Here is a 25,920-nt window from a genome sequence, read left to right as displayed (position 1 = left end):
GTCGTAGATTAAGTTAAGGACAAACTTACTCATGAAATACCAATATTGGCATTGGTAAACAAAATCTGTTATCAGAACTAAGGTCAGTTTTATTTTGTTATTTCATGATAAAACTTTAATACCGTACATTAGCGTATAAAATCCAGACAACTTTTAGAGAACAAATGTTAATTTCAACGGCATTTCAAACTGGCATCACAGGAAGATCATGTGATATATACATTCAAAATATAATCAAATAATTCTCAAACACAAGGTTGACTAGAAGGCACGGAACAAACTAACAAAGTATTTTTGGTATGGCTTATTTTGATTTTATGTCAGATTTTTTATAGTATTTTCCGGTCGAGACCTCAAAAACCGAGATCCCATGTCGAGCTTAAGAGCATTAAAAAAGTTCAAAAACACTGCTGCACTGCATTGCCTTTCATAGGCGTAAATCTGTGGTATTTAACTTATAGTTGTGATCTTTCAGAATGAGTGAAATTTTTTGAATGGGTATGAAACCAATCTGCAAACATTTTTTAGGGCAGGACTTTGACGCTGTACAATGTTTTATGTTTAAAAACCCAACTGAATTATTGAAAATTAAATAATTTTCCGTTCTCCCCCTGGTTTATCTGTATTTCTACGTCCCAGCTCGAATTGTACTGCCACATTTCGGTAATTATCGTTTGTGATCTGTAAATTCAGTCACGATAATATTTTGTTTGTATTCTGCTCCACAAATGCATGAGCAAATATTGCGCATTAAAGTATCTCTTGACGACAACGCAAGATCTGAAAATAAGTCAACGTGGGTTAAGTTGTTTTACTGCAAATTTTATGAAAAATTAAAAAATTACTCACTTGACGTATGTTAATAAATACCAAGAAATTACGAACACATTCAATAGCTTCATATCAAGTAAGCTGCTTCAGTTGACGCAATTAACACACTGATAAATTCTGGAAGTGGATATCTCGTTTTAAGGTAGTACAAAGCGGAAGTAAAATCATTTCCCAGCCAAATCAACTTTAGATAACACTTTCTAAATCACGTTGTTCTAGTTGCAGATACGCGTAGTACTGTAGAATTTACTTTCATGCATAAAAGATTCAGGGCACACAAGTTTTGGCCCGTCCTTTTTCCCGTCTGAATCTCTAATATTGGTTGTAATTTCTACGCTTTGGTTCTTGAGCTCTGACACAAGGGCTTCGACACTACACTTTGTACGGTCAAGTGGAAAAGAACTCGCTACATGACCCCGGTTCAGAACCACAGTCATGATATATGTATTGGAAGTCGCTAGTACTTCTGATTAAACCGCACAAACCAAGGCCCCGAGGCTATAGTAGGCGTTGTCATGATGAGGAATCCTCACTGCTACCTGTAAATACACCTGGTCGCCTAGATTATTTCTATAGTGGATGAATGAAAAAATTATTGAGGGCATTTAAACACTCACAACTCAGAGCACCAATGGGATAAATGATACATGTATATCTTACTTTGAAAGAAATCAAAATGGACACTATGATAAAAGCTGAAGATACCGCAAAGTGATCAATCTTGTAACTCTTATCAGGAATACAAAATTAAGACACTTGAACAAACACGGAGTCCTAGACACACCAGAGGTGGAATCAGGTGCCCAGGAGAAGTAAGTATCCCCTGTCGACCGGTCACACCAGCCGTGAGCCATATTTCTTGGTCAGGTTAACGGGTTAATCCGTAGTCAAAATCAAAGTGTAAAGAACGGCCTAAGAAATGGTACGAAACTCATAAAGTGCATTTGACCCAATGACAAGTTGTATCGTTATAACAACCATAGAATTTGTGAAATGCTATCGTGACTTTAAATGAGACGTTGAAACCACTGTAACGTCAGCTTGTTCGTTGGTAGACTGACCCGATTTAAAAACAAATCCTACGCAGAACAAACCCCTTGTGTATCGAATCAGTTGAAAGTCATAACATCATATGCATGTGATAATGGAATATCGCTACAAAAATATTTGAAGTTGACGATGCAGAGGCTGATTTCATCCCATTTGTCATAAAGGTGAGTTATTGGTTTGCCGTTAACATCTATGTTCAATAAAATTTCTAAGAACGAAGCAGATGTGGAGGACTGTGTGGTGTCTTTTCTTTCGAGTTCACTGAGATATAAATGAAAATTGTTAATAGATAACACGTCGTTAATTTATCTAACTAAGACCCTCGGATTTTGTCAGCTTGGATCTATAATGGCAAAATATTTGCCTTAGATAAGTACAACATCAGACATAAATTTGATATCCTGGACTCTGTGGACGACAAAGTGAAACGATAACTTTCAAATATTAGCGGAGCCAAATACGAGACTGTTTACATCGGGATCGTAAGGTGATCGGGATCGGGATGATCAAAATAATTTGTAACTTTCGTTTTTGTGTGTGTAGTGTGTGCAAGCGTGAGAATGATAGGTATGAGAGGACAACTAGTTCATCAAAGGTATACTTTATAGGATTTAGTCTATTTCATTTAGTGAATTTGTTTTTCATTTTTATATGTGTAAAACCGAATGGATGATGTGATAAAAATAATGTAACGTGCGAGACCCGAGCGATCTCCTTGGTATCGTACTTGGTTTGCCCAAGTCTTATAAGGATAATAACGAATGCAAAATATGCAGATAATGGACACTTGTCTAGTGTAAAATAAATTCAAATATACAGATATGCTTGTGTCACTTGCCTAGTGCTATAATTAACAAAGAGAAATCACTTATGCCTATTTTAATCAAGGTGCTGCCTCTTGGCTACCCACACAACTTGGCAGCTTGCCACTTGGCTTACTCACACAACTTGGCAGCTTGCCACTTGGCTTACTCACACAATTTGGCAGCTTGCCACTTGGCTTACTCACACAACTTGGCAGCTTGCCACTTGGTCACCCGCACTTACCTTTTGCAAACACTAGTATAGCCACACAACCTGTAGTCAACTTGGCTCTCTGTGGTCACTTGCCACTTGTCCAACAGTAGTATAACTATAATAACTACTTACACTAAAACTAGTTCTGACTCTAACAACTATGGTCTCTAGCTTGTAATGAAGCCTGACAATCATTCGTCGTTGTGCAAGTTGAACACGTCAAATCACTTTACAACCCAGGCCATTTTCCTTCATAAATAATCTTTACGTCAATAAGCATAATTTTCTATAGGCAAGAATCCGATTTTTGAGCTTACTTTGCTCATCTGAACCAAACATTTATTTTCATCTTATTTATATACATACAACATTCATTCTTGTAATTTCTTTGAATCAATTAACACGTTAATTAAATTATATACAATGATTTCTTGATTTACAAAATACTGCAAAGGGGAGTAACTCTCAACCGCTTCAATAGCATCGGTGAATTGTCAGGGCATAGCTACAGATTCTAAGAGACAAGATGTACTGAACTTTTACAAAAAACAAAATTATTCAATAATTTGTTTACAAGATACTCACTTTACACCCCAGGTGGAACCATTTATTAAAAACACAGTGGGGATATACATGTATATTCAATTCGTACAAGTCGAATTCAAGAGGCGTATGCTTCCTTTTTAACAATAATTTCGAATTTAAAATTCACAATGAGAGTAGGGATGACGAGGGAAACCTTTTAGCTATTGACATTACTATTGAAGATAACCGAGTAACTATTATAAATATATATGGTCCAAATACTGATAACCCAAGTTTTTATGAAAAGGTCAGAGACACTTTTTTGAAGCTAGATAATGATTATTTTATACTTTGTTGTGACTTTAATCTTGCTTTAAATCCCATATTAGATACACAAAATTATCACAATGTTAATAACCCAAAGGCTAGAGAAAAGGTTCTTGAGTTGATGAATGATTTACAACTTCTTGATTACTACAGGATTCTGTATCCTGACCAAAAAAAGTATACTTGGAGGAAGAAAAACCCTTTAAAACAAGCTCGTTTAGACTATATATTGATATCAGAAAGCCTCTCAAATATGGTGGAAAAGTTTCTATTAAGCCTGGATATAGGTCAGACCATTCAGTAGTAGTGATAGAGTTAAAATTTAATACATTTAAAAGGGGTCGTGGACTTTGGAAATTCAATAACAGTCTACTGACAGATAAAATCTATATAGAAAAGGTCAAACAAACTATACTTAAAGTACAAAACCAGTATCTACATGCTGACAATACAGACAACAATTATAGTATTTTTCTCGAAGTTCTTCTCATGGAAATTCGAAGTATAACAATTTCACACTCTTCTTTTAAGAAAAAAGAAAGAGACAGGCTTGAAAAAAAATTACTGGAAGAGATTGAAATCATAGAGTCGGACTATAACATTAATTTTAAACTTTTAGAGGAAAAAAAGGTGGCACCGTGTAATTCATGGACTGGAGTTATGGAGTGGAGTTTGGAGTCAACTTTTGGAGTCTGAGATTTTTAAAAAATATGAATGGAAAAAGACGTTCAAGAATTTGCATTAGTTTGAAAGTCTTCAATATTTTTGTATGATTGTTGGCTGCTTCACATCTGATTAGTAATTCACAGGAACAATGACCCAGTTAAAATTTATGTTTCTGACACTTATGTAAGTGGTCAGAACTTGGGAAAATTAAATCAGAAGTGAATAGATAGACATGATACTGACGAAATAACTACGGTTCTTTCAAAATATATGTGACCTGTGTTGGGTTAACTTAGTTTTCCGCAGAACAACATGAGTCACCAATATATTGAATGCATAGCAAAGTATATTATTTAAGTAAATGTATATGTGAATTGATAATCTTTTTAAAGTGCCATGTTAAGAAACCAAGTTGATAGTTGCATATTTAAAGTAAACGAGAGAAAAATCATTGAATAATCTTCCTCAATATGGATTATATGGAAATGCATATAAACCATGGAAGTAGCTATTTGAACGAATTTGCAAAAATCAAACAACCTTGTAACATTTTATTAACCTACATTGTACAGCTGTGTGGTCAAAAAACCTATAAAAGTTTTAGCAGAGATAACAAAGATGTGACAGAAAGATAAAATTTAGTTTAGGGGTTTTATCACCTTCCAATTATGTGTTGAAAGCAATGGTGGTCATTATTTATGTAACAGTTAAATTTGATTAAAACATAGAATAAACTGTCACTGTTTTAGGTAACATACTAATTGAAAATGAAAGCTCTGTTAGATTACATTAGCTCATAGAATTGTTTTCCAATTAAGTGAAAGGTCAGAATACTTCACACCCAGTTTCAGAGATGCTGATTAAACTGTGAACAATGACCGTTTAATTTTGGTCTATGTGACCTAATGTCGGGATAACTTGGTTCTCTAAAATCCAAATCATCTGGGGCCACAGAGGGTTAAATGATATTAGCACATGCAATAAAAATGTGCCATTTTTTAAGAATTAAAACCTAAACGAACCTCAAAAAGAGAGTATATATATGAAAAATTAATTGATAAAGAGTACTTGTTAACATTCAAGATTACTGTGTGCTTGCTAGCTAAATCCTTGAGGTGTTTCTCTTTCTTCAAAAATGTCCAAGAAGATAATTCTGAAGAAAACATATGCTGAGGCTGTTAAAGGTAAGAACATATGATATGATATCTAACCAATTGGTATAAATTGTCCATTTTATTTCAACTAGATCCTTTTTAACTGGACATCAAAATCTTATTGTCGAACTTGTTATAAGTAACACAAACTTTGTTTAACGTTTTGGATAATTTTAAAATTCAAAGTTGTCTAAATATTTGCTGAATAAAGCTTAATTAATTGCAATTGAATAGGTGATGAAAAGTCAGACAGTGAAGAAGGTGTTCCAGGTGAAAGTGTTATTAAGCCACAAATGACTGGATTTCCTTACCACAAATTGCCACTTGAAAAGACCAGCCAACCATGCCAAAAAGAAGGGCAACTTAGACTCAGGAAGACAAAAAATTCCCCAAAGGAAATTGTCAGACAGGTAAAACCAGTTGTATGGACAATTTCCTCCGACTCGGATAGTTCACCTACTCCAAAGAAAAATGTCTGCAGTTGTATCACCTTTTAAAGGAGCCATTGATCATTCACCCTCAACTTCTCTATTGCTTCCATTATCCCCAATCAAGAAAGGAAAAGAGGGAACTCAACAAAAAGATGTTCTACCTTCCCCCATTATCATAAGTGATATGAGTGAAGATGATAAAAATTCAACTGTGCCATCACCTGTGCGAAGGCAACTCTTCAAAAGAAAATATAGCAGGTCAGATTCAAGTGACAGTTTTTCTGATATTGACAGTGCAGTTTACATTCCAGAGAAACATTCAAAATGTCAAGAAGAATTTGTAGAATGTTATGAAAATGATCCACTTTTACCAATTTATAAGTCACCGAACCATGGAATTCCTACTAAAGAGGCTGTTGAAATTCTGATTCAAAAATTAAGACCGAACCAACTAACTAGAACAATTCCAACAGATATTAACAGAAATGCTGTATTTGTATACAGCATTAATTCCATTGGGCATTGGAAAAATGCCCTTTGTGATGGAATGGGTTGTTGGATTCAGAATGGGAAAACCACAAATCATGTGAGAATTGGAAATGGTGGAACTATTGAAATATCAAATCAACATCAAAATTCAGAGAAATTGAGAGTCATAAGAAGAAAGTATACGAACAAATCTTACTCAAAACTTCATAGAATTGTTATTCAATTACAAGAGTCAGACACTGATTTAATATTGTATCAAATGCTTGTCCAGTATTATTTTGATGGAAAGGAAGTTTCCGTAACAGTTGCAGCCCATGGAAACATCAATGAACCACCAACCTCTAAATATCAAAGAACATTTGAGAGCACCAAGAGTCGTATCAAAGAGCTCTGTCAGTTCAACAAACCAAAGGATATTTTCCATACTCTTATAGAAGATGAAGGGGGCCTGAACGAAATAAAATGTGGGTCACAAATAGCTCGAGATAGGCAGCAAATACGTAATTTTAATAGAAAGAGTCTATCTACACCAGATCCTGTCATTGAATGTTTGGATTTAGCGAAAAGACAGGAGAAAACCGAGGATAGATTTTTAAGAGAGGTGAGAGCTTCACCTGAATTTACAATGTTTATGTCAACCGATCGACAATTGACAGAAATAGAAAAATTTTGTACCAATGAGACCAATTTGTCAATTCTTGGAATCGATACAACTTTTAATATTGGTGAATATTATGTGTCAATTACCACCTACAGACACCTGATGTTGACAAACTCTTTCGGGGTAGAACCAGTTATGATAGGACCAATGCTATTACACCAAAGAAAGACATTTGATAGCTACTTCAAGTTGTCTTCATCTTTATTACAAAACTCTCCAAATCTGAAAAATCTACAAGTTTTTGGAACAGACGGTGACGTAAATTTGTCAAATGCATTTGAGGTTTGCTTTCCATCTAGCATACATTTACTTTGCGATATCCACATGGTTGACAACATAAAAAGAAAATTAAATAAATTAAACATCAAAGGACATTTAGCAAGACAGTACATACAAGATATTTTTGGCCACATACAGAAGGACACTAAAATAAAAGGACTGGTTGATTATCTAAATGAAACTGAAATGAGTAATGTACTCGAACAATTAAAGGAAGAATGGATTTCACGTCACGAAAATGGGAAAGACTTTTTACAATATTTTCTGGAACATAAACTTGAACTTATAAGAAATTGTATGAGCGCGGAAGTAAGAACAAGATGTGGCCTCGGTTTTCCTCCAAAACCATATACACAAAATGGGAATGAATGCATCAACTCTGTCATAAAAGCCGATATTTTTAGTAAGAATAAAGGAAAAGAAAAGAAACTAGATCCTTATGACTTTGTCAAACTGGCAGAGAAGTGTGTTGGGCGACAAGAAAATGAAATCAAACTTGCTCTGATAGGCAAAGGGGAATATAAATTAAAAGCGAAATACAGACACCTGCAAACAGATGAGACTTTGTATTGGAAGAAGTCAGCACAGCAAAGAGAAGCACTATTTAAACGGTATGCAGTATGAATCACTTATCTATATATCATTTTATATTTAAATAATTTATTATTAATCCAAATGAATTTTATTTACTCCAATAAATGACGGTTATATCAAAATAATTCTATTTTATTAAACAGGGAATATCAATTCTCTATATTTGGTTAAATGAAATACATGTATGAATTTAGATTGATGTAGAAAATATGGATTTCTATTTGTGGTCTTAAAAGGCCCTTACTCTGAAAATAAAAAAAATACAATAGATATTCTTAAACAACACATTCCCTGTACGTTTTCATCTATCTCCTACACCATGTCATGTGAAATTCATTCAATTTTTATAGTTTCCAAAATGAACCTCTTAAAGAAGAAGATAAAGAGAGAGATAACACCCCAAGCTGGTTTTCTCAATCCGAGTCCATGAGCTGCATACCAGGCCTTCCCTCTCGGGTCTCTGAAGATATTATACAGGAAGCTGATAGGTTAATTACAACAAAACACAGTATTGTTCCTTTGCCTGGTGATACAGAGGGGAAGATCTACCTTGCTGCTAACAAAGAAAAATCATCGGATCCTTTTAAGTTAAAATTCTATCCGAATTCTGCATCAGTGTCTTGTGAAAAGAGGTGTTCTCGATGGAGTGCATTCCAAGTCTGTGAACACACTATTAGTGTAGCCCAATATCTAGGTGTATTAAAAGAATATTTAACAAAACTTTCCAAAACAAGAGCACGAAAAGGAGTTAGTTGTAATTTATATCAGTTAGCCAGTACAAATATGCCAGCATGTCGTGGTAGAAAAGCAAATGCTGCGACCCAAAAAAGGAAAGGAAAAATTAGCAAAACTTCTAAGAACACTCTATTCTATGCAGATTCCAATGAATCGGATATTGATAAAACAAATAGAATTTCACATTGTCAGCCATTTCACTTGACCTTCCTTGCAGGATTGATAAGAGTGTGTTATGGATGTGGCCAAGATTTTAAACAGGCAAACAGGCAACCTCCACATGACCTTATTTTAAAACGGTTTGACCACAGAATCTATACTAGCCCCCGGACAAAACTGAAAAGGAAATCATTTAATTTGCAAAATACATATTTCCATCTGAATGCAGAATGTGCAAGAAAAATATGTCCTGAATTTGAAATGAATGATGTTATAATACATGATGAAATAAAATGTCAATTAACTTCAGATCATTTGAAGCTACTAAATGAAAATGGTATTTACCTTGGTAATTAAATAATTACTGCATGTGATGAGATGCAATGAGAAAAAGAATTAAGAGATGAGCTCTTCAACTACTCATAAAAAAACTGCTGTTATTATTATATTTTTAATGTTTGTTTTTTGTTTGTTTGTTTTGTTTTTTTGTTTTTTGTATATTTTATATGTTTATTTACAACTATGTATAAACTTATTGTTATTATTATATTGCATAGAGATTAGAATTACTATGCGCAAATAAAAAAGTAATTTAAAAAATGATTTTCATGTTCTAATTTATGATCATAGGAGGGTATAAAGACATGTTGATGCTACAACATGTACAACCCCTGTCATTTTTATCAATAACTTGTTTTGGAGAAAACTGCATTTTTTAAACGAAGGAAAAACAGATGTGAAAAGGAAAAACTGTTTTTACGAGTGAAATTAATACCAATGACCCTGTTTTAAGGACCATCTATGCAGGAATTTGATGCAGCCACTGTTTGTCCCACATATTCAGTTTATCTGAGAATCTGTCAAGAGTTATTTATACAAGAGCAGGCAGTGTTTCACGATTATAACAGACCCATTCATTCACATCAGCATGTTATCATGAAAGTACAATAATTTTAGGAAATCCTTTTTTGAGGAAAAAGAGTAACTTGGAATTGACCAGTTCACCTGTTTAAAAGAGAATTAACTTATAAATATAACATCAGTCCTGTGATTTAGGTAATAGATATTGTGTGATCTTCACCGGACTTGTTCAAACAATCACCATCTTAATTAAATGAATATTTGTAATTATCTCAACTCTAACGACATAAGCGTTTACAATGTCTTTCATAATTATAGATTTGCTTATGGATAGCTCTGGTTGATGTTACAGGGTAATTTAATCATTTGTGAATGATGCCATTATCCAAATTGATAAAAGAACTTCACACCACTAGTTTACTTCAATAATATTTTTTTAACTACAGAATTATAGACCATAACGTTCAAAGGTACATACAACTGTCACCTCCAATTGCAGCATTCATTTGATGTAATGTTAAAGCCACTGTTCATAGTGACAATGGTACATAAGTATTTCAGTTTAAGACAAATACACAAATATATTTATGATTATTTTAAGCATTTATCTTTACTTTATAAAACATATCTCATTGCAGTATTTATTAAATCTAGAAATAGTTTTTTAATGCACATTTGATATGATATGAAATATATATATATATATATAAAAGGTTTATAATATTTATACTTAAAATAATTTAAATAATTTGAAATAAAAAAAAAATCTTCAAAAATCGTATGGTTACATATTTTCTCAGGAACCATTTTGCAAATTTCTAAGTGCTGTTTTACAAATATTTAAGTGCCTTTTTGCACATTCCGGAAGAGCCGTTTTCACCATTTAGTATAAAATTCTAACACCCGGTATTCTTAATACATTCGAGGTGTTTTTCGGAGCTTGTCGGAAAGGCCCGAGAAGTTGTGATTGCATGCTGAATATCAAAGTCCTAGCTGTTGTGTTGGTCGTAAGTTAGAGGTTAAACTGTTTTTATTTGATAAAGATCAAAGATAAAGTTCAATGTTACGAGATCAGTAAGAGGTTTTTTAGGACAAGAAATACTTATGCTAAAGATCAAAGCCTTATCTCTCATGGTTCAAAAGACATAATGTATAATGATAGTGTGAAATATTCTTGAAAACTAGATCAAATATTATGTCATGAGGTCTGCAATCCTGGTGTTTTTCATAATGTCTTGGCTAAATATTAAACTAATACCTCTTACAGTTCAATAGATATAAGGTTTCACCTAGTGGCAGAGGGACAGACAGACAATGGAAGGGTGTTCCATTAGTGCCCATGCTTTAGATGACACAAAATTAGATTCCATTGAACACTACTTCTATTAACAAACAAAACCACAAAAGAAATTAATTTAAGTTTTTGCTTGAAAGCAAAAATTAAACTAAAGAAAAGAGAAAAAAACAGACTCCAAAATTTGACTCCAAACTCCACTCCAAACTCCACTCCATAACTCCACTCCATAACTCCAGTCCATGAATTACACGGTGCCAAAAAAGGTTGAACTTGAAAATGTAAGGAAGGAAAAATTACAAGGTCACATCATTAGATCGCGGGCTAAATGGGTAGAAGAAGGGGGAAAACCTAGTAAATATTTCTGTTCTTTAGAATCCCGTAATTTTTTAAAGGCCGAGCTTGACCTACTTGAAAATCCGGTGGTAGTGCAATTAAGCAAATTTGGTGTAGGGCGGTGCTTATTGCTGCAGCCGAGTTAAAAATAAATTCCAGCATGCTGATAACAGAACAGAGCACACGTGTTACTTGGCTAAACAAGTAACCCACAGTGATAATCTCTACATAGTATATACAAGGCAGGATTTACAACACCTACTGCTGATTTATTGATTGATTATCGAATACAATTAATATACACTCTTGATTGAAATAAAAATAATTTGAATTATTTCAATTAAAAATATTCTCTTATCACCCATATCATCATGGGGGGGGGGGGGGGGGGGGGGGGGGGTCAGTCTTCACACAGCTGCATCAATTAGTACCTACAGTGTTCTCATTTAGAGACCATTTTCCATCAATGTGTTATTGTATTTTGTAAGAATAATGGGTGAAAGGCAGAGATTAATTTTGGATGTAAGTGAAATGCAAATGGAGGCCATAAAACATTTGTTTCTGCATAGTGACTGGGATTTTCACTCTATTGACTCATCACAGGAAGAGAAATTTGGCGGGAACACGTGTGTAAGACCAGAATGTGTAGACAAAGAAGTGCAGACAAATGTTGAATTAGAAACTGGATATTTGGAAACTGAGTGCATTGCCAATAATGGAGATGATGCAGAAAAATTTGTCATCCTGTAAGACAGTAACAAAGACGAATGTCCATTCTGCCTCTGCAAACCATGCATCACTGACGACATCAACAGGCAATTATGGTGGGAAATGGAGCCATTCAGACCGCCTCATCCCAGGAATTCAAAATTGCGAAAAGAAAAATATAAAAGGTTTTGGACCATGCTTTTACATCGTGGAGTATGGAGTGATCCCCGATATACCGAGAAAAAAACTGCGAGCTTTGGAACTTTTTCAGCCAGGACAGGAATGGCACAAACGTGACATTATGCCAACATGTGTAGTGGATACTGTGAGAACATGGCTACCAAATCCAAAAGATGTACAATACATGGGTCATTTGTGGGAATAGTTTTTATTTCATATTTGACAGTCAATCACATTATTATTTTCCTCTTGTTTGCATTTGTTTTGGATAAGCTAGGTATTTGGACTTGACAATTACAATGTAAATATCATGAGGATTTTACATTTATTCTAATTTCAATACAGATGTGAAAAATAAATCTGAATTATGGATTTTATCTTTTGGAGGTTGGATTTATCTAGAGAGGAAAGTAAGTCAAACATTGCAGAATTCTGGTTTTCTTACTGCCATGCCTGCATGAGATACAGACAACATCCGGTGTAAACAATAACAAACTAAGTCACTCCCACTGCTGTCAGTTTTGAATTTCAATTAGAAATAGATGTCCTGCTTCACATCTTTCGATGAAAAATACAGCTAAGAAAAAATTTTATTTTAAATTTAATTTGTGACCAAAGATGCACATTCATGAGAAGAGCAAGCATGGCAAAAATCTGATGATAAAAAAGAATCTGTATTTTAATATTTCTAAAAAATTCTCTGCAATCTGAATGTGGCCAGAAAAATCAAATAAACCACCATTTTTCTCATTGGCTGCTATTTATACTCCGATGTCCTCCTTTAAACAAAACTATCAAAAAAGTAGAAACACATAAAGATCAGGTCATATATGACCAATCAGATATTCTTCATCATGTCAAAGATTTTTATGAAACTCTTTACACATGTAAAGATTCAGATCTCTTAGATATAAATTTGGAAGATATCATAAAAGTCCCGGACACCCCTAGGTTAGGCAAGACAGCTTCAAACTCTTTGGATGACAAGATATCTGAAAGTGAAATATATACAGTTCTTAAAAATATGAAAAATAATAAATCACCAGGAAGTGATGGCTTCACCGTAGAATTTTTTAAATTATTTTGGAAGGACCTCAAAAACCACATTGTATCAGCTGTTAATCATATTTTTGAGAAAAAGGAACTCCCTATATCACAAAGACTGGGGATTATTACATGTTTGCCAAAAGGTGACAAACCCAGACAATTTCTGAAAAACTGGCGTCCAATTACTCTTCTAAATGTGCTTTATAAACTTATATCAGGGTGTCTCAGTTATAGAATAAAATCTACCTTAGATTATTTGATATCGGAAACTCAGTCTGGGTTTATAAAAGGCTGGTACATAGGAGAAAACACTAGGTTTGTGTATGATCTCATGTCTTTCACTGAATCCAGCAACACACCAGGTTTACTTGTACTGATAGATTTTGAAAAGGCTTTTGACTCTATATCTTGGAATTTTATATATAAAGTTTTAAGTTATTTTAGTTTTGGGGATTGCATAATTACTTGGATAAAAATCTTAAATACAAATATTAAAGCATCTGTATTACAAAGTGGTTTCCTATCAGAGCAATTTGATATACAGAGAGGCTGTAGACAAGGCGACCCTATTGCTCCTTATTTATTTATTCTTTGTGCAGAAATTTTAGCTATTCTTGTGAAACAGAATACAGATATCAAAGGTATAATAGTGAATGGTAAGGAACACAAAATTTCCCAATATGCTGACGACACAACTTTGGCTCTTGATGGTTCACCAAAATCTCTTTTTGCTGCACTTGACACTATAGACTACTACTCAAGTTTCTCTGGATTAAAAATAAACAGCTCAAAAACAAAAATTGTTTGGATTGGCTCTAAAAAATTCTCTAGTTAAGTATATCACCATACAAGATGGAAACTAGAGTGGGGAGGCACTACTTTCAACTTACTAGGAATAGAATTTTCTGTGGATATGAAAAAAATAGTCGATTTAAATTATAATATTCAGATACCAAAAATTAAAGTGTTGATACACCAGTGGAATAGAAGAATACTCACCCCCATTGGTCGAGTCACAGTCACCAAAACACTGCTTTTACCTAAGCTAAACCATCTGTTTATTACACTACCAAATCCTGATAAAGATATCTTTTCTTTTCTGAATAACTGTTTTTTTGAATTTATATGGAATTCAAAGATTGACAAGGTCAAGAGACAAATTGTCACCCAAGATTACTTAAAAGGTGGCATGAAAATGGTTGAGGTGAAAAATTTTATATTGTCTTTAAAATGTTCTTGGATTAAAAGATTAACAAACAGTCACAAACCATGGGTGGATATTTTTTTGGCAGTACATGGCAATGAGGTGGTAAAAAAAATGATAGATTTTGGAGATGAATATATTTATACTATTATAAACCATAGCAATGATTTTTGGCGTGATGTTTTTCAATCATGGTTAGCAATGACTCGAGCAATGGATGAAAAGTATTCCATGTGTGTTGGTAATAAAGACATTTATGTTAAAACATGGTATCAACATGGTGTGAAAATAATTGGAGACTTTTTAGATGAAGATGGAAATTTTTTATTACTACAAGATTTTTCACAAAAATTTAGACTAGCAAATGTATGTACAATGCAATACAACAGTATTACCAGTACTATATCTAAGTTTTTAAAGACTTTGTCTGTTCAGAGATCAAATGTTAAAAAAAATTGTACACCATTTATTCCTTTTTACTTTGAATTTATACTGTTGAATGATAAATGTTCCAGAGTGTTATATGATATGATAAATAGTAATGATCTCATACCCAAATCAATTCAAAAATGGAACACTGAATTATCTGTACATTTAGAAGGCAATGTTTCTGTCAAAGAGCTGTTTAAAGTTTGTTTTAAAACAAGTATTGATACCCAAGTTCAGTGGTTGCAGTACCGAATTCTTTACAAGCTTCTTCCTACGAAATATTACCTCAAGAAAATCAGTATAATTTCAGATGACTGTTGTTCGTTTTGTAAAGATAATGTAGAAACAATGCAACATATGTTTATGTCTTGTTCTTATACTTTAGCACTTTGGAATAATCTTAGCATGCATATTTTCAGAAAAACATAAAAAAGAATTGGTTTTAATGTTAGTAATGTTATTTTTGGTGAAACACCTCTCAGTTTGTGTAATAAAGTTGTTAATTTCATAATTCTGTATACCTAACAATATGTTTTCAATTGTTCAAAACAAAACAAAATTCCTCATATTACTGGGCTGATACATTATCTTTCTTTCAAATACAAAGTTGAAAAATTTGTAGCAATTAAATCATGTGAAGTTTTGAAATTTGACAGACTTTGGGAAAACCGGAAAATTATTTTTGATCTGTAACCTAGAATAAGAAGTATTCAACCAATAATGCTGAACTAGTAGTGTGAAAGAGTGTGAGAATGTATAAAATGATTAATATGTATCTTCATTACTATTACTGATGATTATGTGAATATGAAAAAAGAATAAATTATAATTTTTTTTTTATTTAACTGTAAAGTTGAAGGAGAGAGGAAGATATTTTTTCTAATCATGTAGAAGCTTTCGAATAAATTCTGCCTCGCAAGAATATAAAATCAGGTCAGGTAATAAAGGAGCACACTGCATGCCCATAGGGATTTCAGCAGACTGTTCGAACACCTGATCACGAAAAACTACGAAGATATTGTCAATAAGGAACTCTGGCATCTTTTAATATTAACTTCAGAGTACGTAGAATCAGAGTGGTGTTTAAGAAAGTAAATTTCCTTTTTCCTTGTTTGTTGCAGAAGCAACTGTCTGGGATGCCAAAGAGTCTAGTCTTTAATTTATCGTGAGGAATGGTCTTTGATGTTGTTGAATTGAGAAAAGTTCTGTGATTTCAAATTTTCTAAAATTTCTTCATAATCGTTTAGAATCCACATTTGATTTATACCACATCTGACAAATGTTGTGGCAAAATATACATGTATTTGAAGTTTCGTAAACCACAGCTGTTAATATTTTCGTGAGGAGCAACGATAGGGACTTTAAAGAACATTTACTGGATCTATGTTTGTAAGGGGTTTAGTGAAGTTTAGGAATCCAGTATAGGTATGGTAACTCATATTCATTCGTCCCATTGACTGGGGCATTAAACGTGTTAGAACTGAAGCATAATTTTGAAGAATTTCATCTTTTGAAAAATGTAGTTGGATTATAGGTAAGATTACAAAATGTGGAATTAATGACGAGTTCGTTTTAAATACAGTTGAAATAATGAGCCTTACAAAGACAATGCTGTTACAAGTTTTGACAACTGGAACCAAAACATATTCCTCGTGTCATCTATCTAATTCTTTTCACATCTGTTTTACTAAACACAGATGGATACATGGAATAGAGTGGGTGCTTCATCCACATCCACTCAAATCTAAGACGTTTAATATAAATTTGGTGTTTCACCCCCAGCCACTCAAATCTAAGACGTTTAACATAAAGTGGGTGTTTCATCCCCAGCCACTCAAATCTAAGACATTTAACATAAAGTGGGTGTCCCATCCCCAAAAGCTCAGCATAAAAAGTAAAATGCTATGCATCGAAGTTCAAATTTTGTCGCATCCTAAAACCGGTGACAGCTCTATGTGAGTGAAATATTCTCATAATGGACGTAAAACAACACAAAACAAAAAGGCAGAATAAAACATTGACCATATACCTTACGAGTATAAACACAGTGACGTAGCTAGGTTTCAAATATTTGTAAGCAGGGGGTCTGAGGGGCGGCAGCCCCCAGTAGCTGAGGACACTTTTCGTTATATGTAATAAAAAATTAACGAAAATATTTGTAAGCACGTGTTTACAGTGCTATAATGTAGCTCCGCCACTGAAACATGTACATGTATGTACCTTTATTATGGTTTAACACAATGTCATGATTATGTCATAGCACTTGCATCAATTCCCTGTATGTCTGAGATAACCTAGACTTACACATCATGTGAAAAAGCAAATATCTATCAAAGATGAACATACATACATTATATAACTGTCGTGACGTCATAGTTGATGCTTTGCATGCTTGTGACATTGCTTTTCTTAAATTACATTCTGGGACAAATGGAGAAGTTGTAGTACTAAAGGAAATCTCCGGAACTAATTAATCAGGTGTTGATTATACACTATTTTTTATAATCTGAATGTCTTTGACAGCACGCTATCTTACGGATGAATAAAGAATGCGAAGAAATTGAAGTCATGGTGACACAAGAAGCTTTGCTTTCCTCAAGAACACGCCCATAAAACAGAATGGAGGGAAATGTTCCAATACACAAAGGCGTCGCTTAAAAACACAATCCTCCGCTCTTTCTAAAAAATAAGTCTCACCAGCGAAAAACACAAAAAAAAGTTTACCACTTTTTGTAAGGTTCCATGCAGATACATGTATGTCGAGTACCTTTACTATGATAAATATTTCTAGTATCTTTACTATGGAAACGTGTCATTGATATTTTTACTTTCTGCAGCACCCATTTTTGAAGGTATATATGTCACTCCTATTGAGAGGTATATTATGAGATGATGATGCTTTACTTTTGTACTTTTATATTGGGTGCTAATTCAGGGATTGGATTTTTCTATGTATGTGCTTGGATATACGTTACTTTTGATTGTCATTTATTTATTAAATAAATGACCATTTTTACTTTTTATATGTGTTTGACTTATTTCGGGGCAGGCTGACATAAAAAAAAAAAAGTTATGATCGAATGAGGGTTTGAAAACGATAGCATTTCTCTTAAGTTCAATGAAAGATCTCTCAGCTGTAACACATTTGTAACACTCCGAACATGAAAGGTCGTAATTTCATGTTCACGTGGCAAAAGTGTTGCAGTCACAAAAGAGGAAAACCCTTAACAGGTCTAGAACCGAATGTCATTGAAATGACCTAAAAGAGCTTTCGGTTCGGTCGCCTGAGCTAGCTACAAACTAGTGAAAAGAGGGGAATTTGGGTGCATACAGTACATGTAGTTAATTATTATTGTGAAACCCATAGCCACAAGGACAAGGCCCGAAAGTGGGGTTATATGTGTTATATTAAACTTCCTGTGGTAAAATTTGCTAGTTCTATAATCAAAATCCTCTTCACTCTAGTACATTCAGTGCACAATCATGGTGTTCACAAAATAATTTTCATGCAAAACATCAACTTTGAAATATTCTGAAACACAGGGAAATTGTAATAAGAAACATTTTCTTTGAAATTGGAAACAAAATCAAGACACAATGGAATTGAAATACCCACTTGTAAAATAAACATTACATGTGCTATCATTTATGCAAGAGCACTTAAAATATTTATATCTAAGGTGTCAATATTGGACATGTCCGGTTAAAATTGCAGCAAAATTTAAAATATATCATTTTAAATCAACAGATGCACCTCCAAAGATCTCAAATTCACAAGTGATACATGTATATCGAGGAAGTTAAGAGAATACGGATGTCATCCAAATCGATGCTAAATTGACCCAACAGCTTATCAAACATGAATAGATGAAGTTTAAAAACTGAAACATCATTTATTCTCAAATTAGATTACAGCATGTGAACTGAAAAGTTCTATTAGTTTTATACCACATTTCATTAAAAACTGGAATATCCGGGCTTTATACATGTACCTAGGTCCCCATCTGGGCGAACTGAGGACATACAGTGTGTAAAAGCGACAAACAGACCTCTTGCCTCTTAGGTTTTTTCCACGCCCCTCTAAATTAAAATCATAAATTCGTCCAAGCTTATAAGGCAATATGCATGGAAGAAGCTAAATTTATTTATAAAATGTTGAAGTAATGGTACACGTACCATCACGATGATATGTATATGAAGAAAATATTAATGTTATTAGATTTTGAGTTCCAATAGATTGCAAACACCAAACATGCTTAAGAAATCTGCTGAATGTGTCTTATACTCTATAAATAGAATGCAGTGTCAAGACACCCTGTAACTAAGTCACATGATAGAGGCGATAATATTTGCCGGACTGGTTATACTGTGCATGTCTGCAACTCTAATTTGCAAACCGCGGATTTACATGTCACGGGTTTTAAACAAAGCAATAACCAATATATATATACACAAACTAATATAATTTGTTTTTATCAATTCTTTTATCTAACTATTATTTGGAAACTCACGATAAGTTGCTTCTATATTTCAAACTGCACTTCTTCTTTTTATTCCTGTATGATACTTTACCACTTTAAGTGTATTTTCGTACCGTGTGGTGCAAGGACGTCTTATGTGATTAAAATAAATATTTACAAGTGCATTTAAAAGTTTAAAACCCAGGTTATCTATCGTCAGATACTGATAGACTGGATCTGGTACTTGAATCTGTCTAAAGATGTTGCATTGACAGCCTCAGGTGGTAAAGAGTTCCAAATCCTAATCCCACCTGGAAAAACGATTTCTGATGCCACTCAGCTGATACACAATCCGGTACATCATAATAGTCCTAGCTTTGGCTCTATGCTCCTGTAGTAAGGGTCAGTTGAGTTGCTGGATCATAATTATTGGAGATACTGGTGGTTGTTCTAAAATCATTCATTACCATTTTGGCAGCTCTCCCCTGTACCATCGCAATATTGTTGATATTTTCCGCCGTATGCGGGTCCCAGATAACACCTGCATATTCCAACAAAGGATGGTCTTATAGCATAGGGCTTTGGTCTCACGTGGGCATTGATGGATGTTATGCCGCAGAAAAGCTGATGTTGAGTGCTTTTTTGGTGATCTGGTTGATGTGCTGAGTCCATTTCAAACTCTTGTGGATATCAACCCCAAGGTACTTGGCAGAATCAACCACTTCAATAGTGTGTCCATATATGTTGTAGGGGTACATTGTACTCTACACACTTCTTAGGTTGGTGACAAGCAGTACTTGACATTTCTTGGGGTGGAACTCCACCATCCAATTACCCTCCCATTGCTGTAGAGCCTCTAGGTATTCTTGAAGTTTGATGGCGTCCTCATCCTTTCTGATATTCGTGTAGAGGCCACAGTCATCTGCAAATAATCTTGCTGTAGATCCCTCTGAGACACTATCTGGTAGGTCATTAATAAACAACAGGAACAGCAATGGATGGTCCAAGCACACTACCCTGGGGGACTCCAGATTGTACTGAGGCTATAAATGATGTAACACTTGTTAGGTCCGTCCTATAAGGAAGTAATTGCCCATTGCAGATGACTGTGTCTAATCCCATAGTGGTCTGCATGTAACTTATAGCTCTAAAACTTCATTGTTATTTCGGATTCAAACATTTCGGTTGAGCATCACTGAAGAGATATTATTTGTCGAAATGCGCATCTGGTGCATCAAAATTGGTACTGTATAAGTTTTACATTATGACCCCTGGGTCGAGGCCTCTGTTGGTGGACTGCTAGTCCCCGAGGGTCTCTACATCCCAGTAGCTAAGTACTTCGTTACTAGCTTGAAAATACGGATGTGTATTTAGTTGCTGTTATAAAATTTAGAAATTCATTTCAAAATTAAGGATTATCTCCCTCATGCATAGCTCTTATCCTAAGACGAATTTGACTCCACTTTTTTGGCACGCTGTTTTTGGTTATAATAGCTCTAAAACTTCATTGTTATTTCGGATTTCATCGGTTGAGCATCACTGAAGAGATATTATTTGTCGAAATGCGCATCTGGTGCATCAAAATTGGTACCGTATAAGTTTTACATACAGAAGACCCTTGTGAGGAACTTTGTCGAAGGCCTTTGAAAAGTCTAGTAAGCTAACATCAGTCTGTCCTTTAGAGACGATGTTATAAGCTAAGTTCTGGATGGTACGTAATAGATTACTCTTACAAAAACGCCTCTTACGAAAACCATGCTGGGCATGATGGAGTATGTTGTTACCTTCTACGTGTCGCATGATGTCACTGCACACAATATGCTCCAGCATCTTGCATGTCACAGATGTTAAACTGACTGGACGATAATTTTCCGCTTTATTCTTATCCCCCTTTTTTAAAGAGGTACCAGATTTGCTGTCTTCCACTCTACTGGGATAGATGCCTGGTTTAGAAATGCCTGGAAGAGTACCTAAAACATTGGATCAATCTATTCAGAAAACTCTTTCAGTAGCCTGCAAGCAACTCCATCTGGGACAGTTGCCTTGTAGATCTGGAGGTTGGAGAGCAACTTCCTCACACCTTCGAATCCAATTGTGATGGACGGCATGTCCTCATATGGGCTGTGAACTATGTTTGGGATGGTATCTGTTCCCTCGTTTTTGTTAAAGACAGAGGAAAACTTTTCGTTGAAGATGTTGACCTTCCTGCTACTGTCTAAATGGGTCATTCCAGTAGAATCCTTCAGCCACTTGTTGAAAACAACTTCGCAAAAGACATAAATCAAACGTTTTATGCATATTATCGATAGAGAATTATTCTAACGAAAGAATAAAAAGTGATTTCTCATTTCCCCATGCGCACTTTCTAACACAACCACAAATAGATCGGCCGTTCATGTGTCCTGTAATAATTTAAGCCACTCTTGTTGCAACATCAACAATTCAAAATTAAGATGTTTGTTTGTGACATTCAGAAAATTATTTAAAACATCAACAAACCTCTCATCATTAGAGAATGCATACCGATCTTTTTTGTGAAGTTTGAAGCAGCTGTCAGTATCATTAAGAAGCACGTCTTACTCATAAGAAGCCACACACTTAAGCGTATCCCGAACTCGAGGGAAATTTTTATGTATGCACTACAATATATTCTAGTCATCTTTTTCGATAAGGAATTGGAAACATCAGCTATTCTATAGTGTATGGAATGGTTACGTAGTTCACAGCTTCATGATAACACTGAAAAAGATCATTCAAATACGTTTTAAAGTTAAAATTGACTACAATGAAAAGAAATAAGGGTCTTAAATCATTTCACTATATCCACGTATTGTATTCCATTTCCACTATGATACATTACAAATGTAGATACTGTAAATATAAAAACAGCGAATTCATGTTTGTCTCTCTGAATAGATTTTCAAAAGTATTTCCGCATCAGACATAAATCGAATGGTGTCATAACAAAATAGCATTGCAGTGCAAGAGTTCAACAGAGGGAAGCTACTATTGGACGACTCATACATTGAAGATTGCAGAACATACATGTAGATAAAATATTTACATAAACTTTGCTACTTTGTTATCGTCAAATGTTAACGAGAATCAGTTACTGCGGTGGTGCGTGCTCTTGTAAACTAATCCACTAAGTTTTCCCTTATCAAGTCCCAATGTTGATTAAAAAAACACCTCAAAATTTCCTTATTCTAGTCGCATGTCCTTGGCATCCATAGGTGAGGATTATGTAGAATCCTTCAATTTTTTCCTGCTTTCGAGCACATTTCCGCAATGATTTTCCTGTTACCTGATTGTTGGAGATTAAAATACTTCATACAAAGGGTACTGTGGATAGCAAATCAGATTTGCCCAGACACATGATTTACTTAATCTTCAAAAAACGGTGGGTTTTTTTTTCACAAAACACCGTCTGATCGAAATTAAACAAATTCCCAGATAGCATGACTACGTTGGGCCAACATTGGTAAATGGTTGTATGGTGGGCGTGGGGTAGACAACGTTGGGCCAACATTGGGCCAATGTTACCATGCCAATCGTCTCAACCATGTTGGGATTTCTATGTTGGCCCAACGCTGGTCCAACTTAAACTAACTCCTAGTTGCTTTATTTTCCGAGAATGTTGGGATTCTGAAGTTGGCCCAATGTTGGTCCAATGTTGAAATGCATCTTTAACAAAGATGTTTAATTAAGCTGGTAATAGTACGTTGGCCCAGCGTTGGCCTGGTGGTAGCATGAGTTCTTTTATATATTAAGTGTTTCAAGTTGGGGTGATTACATTGGCCCAATAGCTGTACTGCGAACTAAATGCAAGCTGAGGAGCATTACGTTTGGCCAACGTTGGTTCCACGTTTGTAAACATTTTATCTTGATGTTGTGATTGCATAATGTTAAAGAATGCTGCATTGAAGAGGCAGATTCTGATATAGTTAGAGGACATTCTTTGTTCATGCATGCAATTGGATGACTACGTACATCCATTTATATTTGTTTTTAAGAACTTAAGAATGTGACCAACACATTGAACAGTTGTTGTTTTTTCTATTCTTTGAGGCGGGTGCATGATTATTTATTTATATTTGAAATCCTAAGCTCAACATTTTAACCCAATCTATGAATGAATGACTTGTTTCATGAGTGTTGCATTAGAAAACTGAATAAAAGTTTTCTTATAACAGTGTAAGTTCCCTGGGACAGGATGTGAATAAATACATAAATCAAGACACTCCAACCAGTTTTATAATTACATTGAAACAAAGCTCAGGCGAGTTGTTAAAACTGGGGAGTCGCAGCGATTAAAACACCAAACTGTAGGATGAGCTGTCAAATTCAATTACTCACAGGTGGTTGATAAGCTCAATATGCAGAGCAAGTGAGAAGTGGGAGTTTAAAATTTTTGGATTATTCAACTGTTACATGCAGCTGCTTCTTAAAAAAGATGTAAGTTTGAATATATTTATAATCATCTTTAATATATTTCAAATTTACTGTGTAAATTGTTCCCATTCTTATCATGATTATGCTCAAAGGCACTTGAAGTTAATGTAAATATTCAGTACCTCGTGTTAGGTGCCTGTATTTGGTTGTTGCTCTGCTGGGTTCACTTCAATACTGTACATTGTTTGGTACATTTGTAATAAATACTACACTATACATCTATTATTTTGTACATGTATCTAAAGGTCGTTTCAGTTAACTAATGCAAGGTGAAGATAACGAACAGTGATCAATCTCATAACTCCTAACAAGCAATACAAAATAGATAGTTGGGCAAACACGGACCCCTGGACACACCAGAGGTGGGATCAAGTGCCTAGGAGGAGTAAGCATCCCCTGTTAACCGGTCACACCCGCCGTGAGCCCCATATCCTGATCAGGTAAACGGAGTTATTCGCAGTCAAAATCAGTGTGCCAAGAACGGCTTAACAATCGGTATGAAACACGTCAGACAGCATTATATATATATATAAATATGTTTGTGATTTAAAGCTTGGAAAACTTGTATGCATTGGAGGCGACAATGTTCAAACATGTGTTCAGGGATACTGTCCTTTTTGATGGCGACAACCTTAGCATTGCAATTAAATTGGAGTGGGAAAGGAACAAATAGAGGGCTGTCAAATCTAGAATGAAGAGACATAATAAGTAAGTAGTAGAGCATTGAACATTTTTCTCTCAACTTGTCTCCATCTAATGTTTATTGTATATACATGATCATGTTTTTGATAGAGATACTAAGGTTTATAGACCAATATGCACCTGTAATATACATGTACGCTATTGTCTTTAAAAAACTTAATTATATGATCTATATGTTGGATTCTGTACCAGTATTTGCTTTAATTGTTTTCAATACCAAATTATTTGTATTTTCAATCAGAGGCTGTCAGGATAAAAAAAATCTGAAAGAGCGGCAAAGGCAACAAAAGGACAGTGAGGAAGTGAGCCAGGACCAAAAACTTTTAAATCATTATTTTACAGAAATGTCTACCATCATCTATTTCAAACCTATTTTGTAACTTTTGACAATTTAATTCATATAAAAAATCATTTTACAGAGAATCATTTGTAATGTTTTCTTTCTAAATTTATGCATTATGAATGTAGGTCAAAATGTGTATTGTACTTTTTCAAACAATCATGGGGAAAGGTCAATATAAGTATAATTTACAAATGTATTTTCAACAGGTATTCATTCAATTTGTTTTCATAGATGTAAGTTACTAGTATAGCCAACAATTGACCAACAAAAATGAAGCTTTAGATCAATAACCGTCAATATCCGACCTATCCATTCAACCAATGAAGGGCCAACATTGGGCCACCCTATAACCAACCAGTCTATTCGTCGACTTTTAGTTGGCTTACAATATTATTTACGTTGGCCCAACAGTTATGCCATCATTTCAACGAAGGGCCAACATTGGGTCAACCAAAACAACCAACTACCAATATTGGCTGTAAGTTGGCTTACAATTATACCTACATTGGCCCAACAGTATGCCAACATGTTGGACCAACGTTGGGCCGATGAGCAAAATGACCGTGGGCCAACATAGGACTACCAACAGTGGCCCAACGTTGTAAAAAAAAAATTGGGCCAACGTTGGTCCGACGTTGTCTTGCTATCTGGGAATCTATCTACCCTTCAAATACACGTATCACGAGGTCCTGTGTAAATAAACAAGTTTATCATTAGTGATGGGCATGCTAGTTCAGAAAAATATGTAAAATAAAGACATAACGAAATTTTCACATTTTCATAGCAGACGTAAAATTCATTTTGTCAAAAGGTCAATGGTTTTCTACAATTCCTTAAGAATTTATTAGCATTCCATTCATAACAAGAGCACTGCAGAATGGATCACTCTCTCGCAACTGGTCATATCAGCCGTACATTAATTCAATCATCTACGAGTAAATTTAAAAAAATAAATTTCAGATTGGAAAATACATGAGGTTATGAAT

At 34.5% G+C, this 25,920-nt stretch overlaps 2 protein-coding genes and 1 long non-coding RNA gene across 7 annotated transcripts in view; 2 read left to right on the top strand and 1 right to left on the bottom strand.

Moving 5' to 3' along the window:
- LOC125651938 (uncharacterized) overlaps window positions 1-1,252 on the bottom strand; it is a 40,209-nt gene extending 38,957 nt beyond the window's left edge. Inside the window, exon 1 of the mRNA XM_048880790.2 lies at window positions 850-1,252. Within this exon, the coding sequence (XP_048736747.2) occupies window positions 850-902 (53 nt within the window). The 5' untranslated portion in view covers window positions 903-1,252. The remainder of the gene's footprint in view (window positions 1-849) is intronic.
- Window positions 1-25,014, top strand: LOC125651947 (uncharacterized). 4 transcript variants are annotated; one of them, XR_007361417.2, is made up of 3 exons: window positions 1-82; window positions 24,442-24,597; window positions 24,833-25,014. It is a non-coding gene; the product is annotated as an uncharacterized LOC125651947 (long non-coding RNA). The 4 variants fall into 4 exon arrangements; XR_007361418.2 differs by lacking the exon at window positions 1-82 and adding an exon at window positions 2,428-2,476; XR_007361416.2 differs by lacking the exon at window positions 1-82 and adding an exon at window positions 23,297-24,329.
- LOC125652949 (uncharacterized) lies at window positions 4,369-11,177 on the top strand. Of its 2 annotated transcripts, XM_048882440.2 has the most exons (3): window positions 4,369-5,600; window positions 5,805-8,041; window positions 8,375-11,177. In XM_048882440.2, exons 2-3 carry the CDS (start codon window positions 6,042-6,044, stop codon window positions 9,273-9,275), a joined length of 2,901 nt encoding a protein of 966 aa, XP_048738397.2. In that variant the 5' UTR covers window positions 4,369-5,600; window positions 5,805-6,041; the 3' UTR covers window positions 9,276-11,177. The 2 variants fall into 2 exon arrangements, with proteins under 2 accessions (XP_048738397.2, XP_056021934.1); XM_056165959.1 differs by having other exon boundaries at window positions 4,369-8,041.
- Window positions 25,015-25,920: the final 906 nt, after the last annotated feature.

This window comes from Ostrea edulis, chromosome 5 (genome assembly GCF_947568905.1).
Source record: "Ostrea edulis chromosome 5, xbOstEdul1.1, whole genome shotgun sequence".
Lineage (NCBI taxonomy): Eukaryota > Metazoa > Mollusca > Bivalvia > Ostreida > Ostreidae > Ostrea > Ostrea edulis.
Note: the sequence above shows the minus strand (reverse complement) of the source record. Positions and strands in the feature narration are given on the sequence as shown.

What these genes read in the sequence shown, in the direction of transcription:
- LOC125652949 (XM_048882440.2), top strand. Translation starts at nt 6,042, where the DNA reads ATGTCTGCAGTTGTATCACCTTTTAAAGGAGCCATTGATCATTCACCC. An exon ending in AGAGAAGCACTATTTAAACG is followed by an intron (nt 8,042 to 8,374) that starts GTATGCAGTATG and finishes CAATTTTTATAG; the next exon opens with TTTCCAAAATGAACCTCTTA.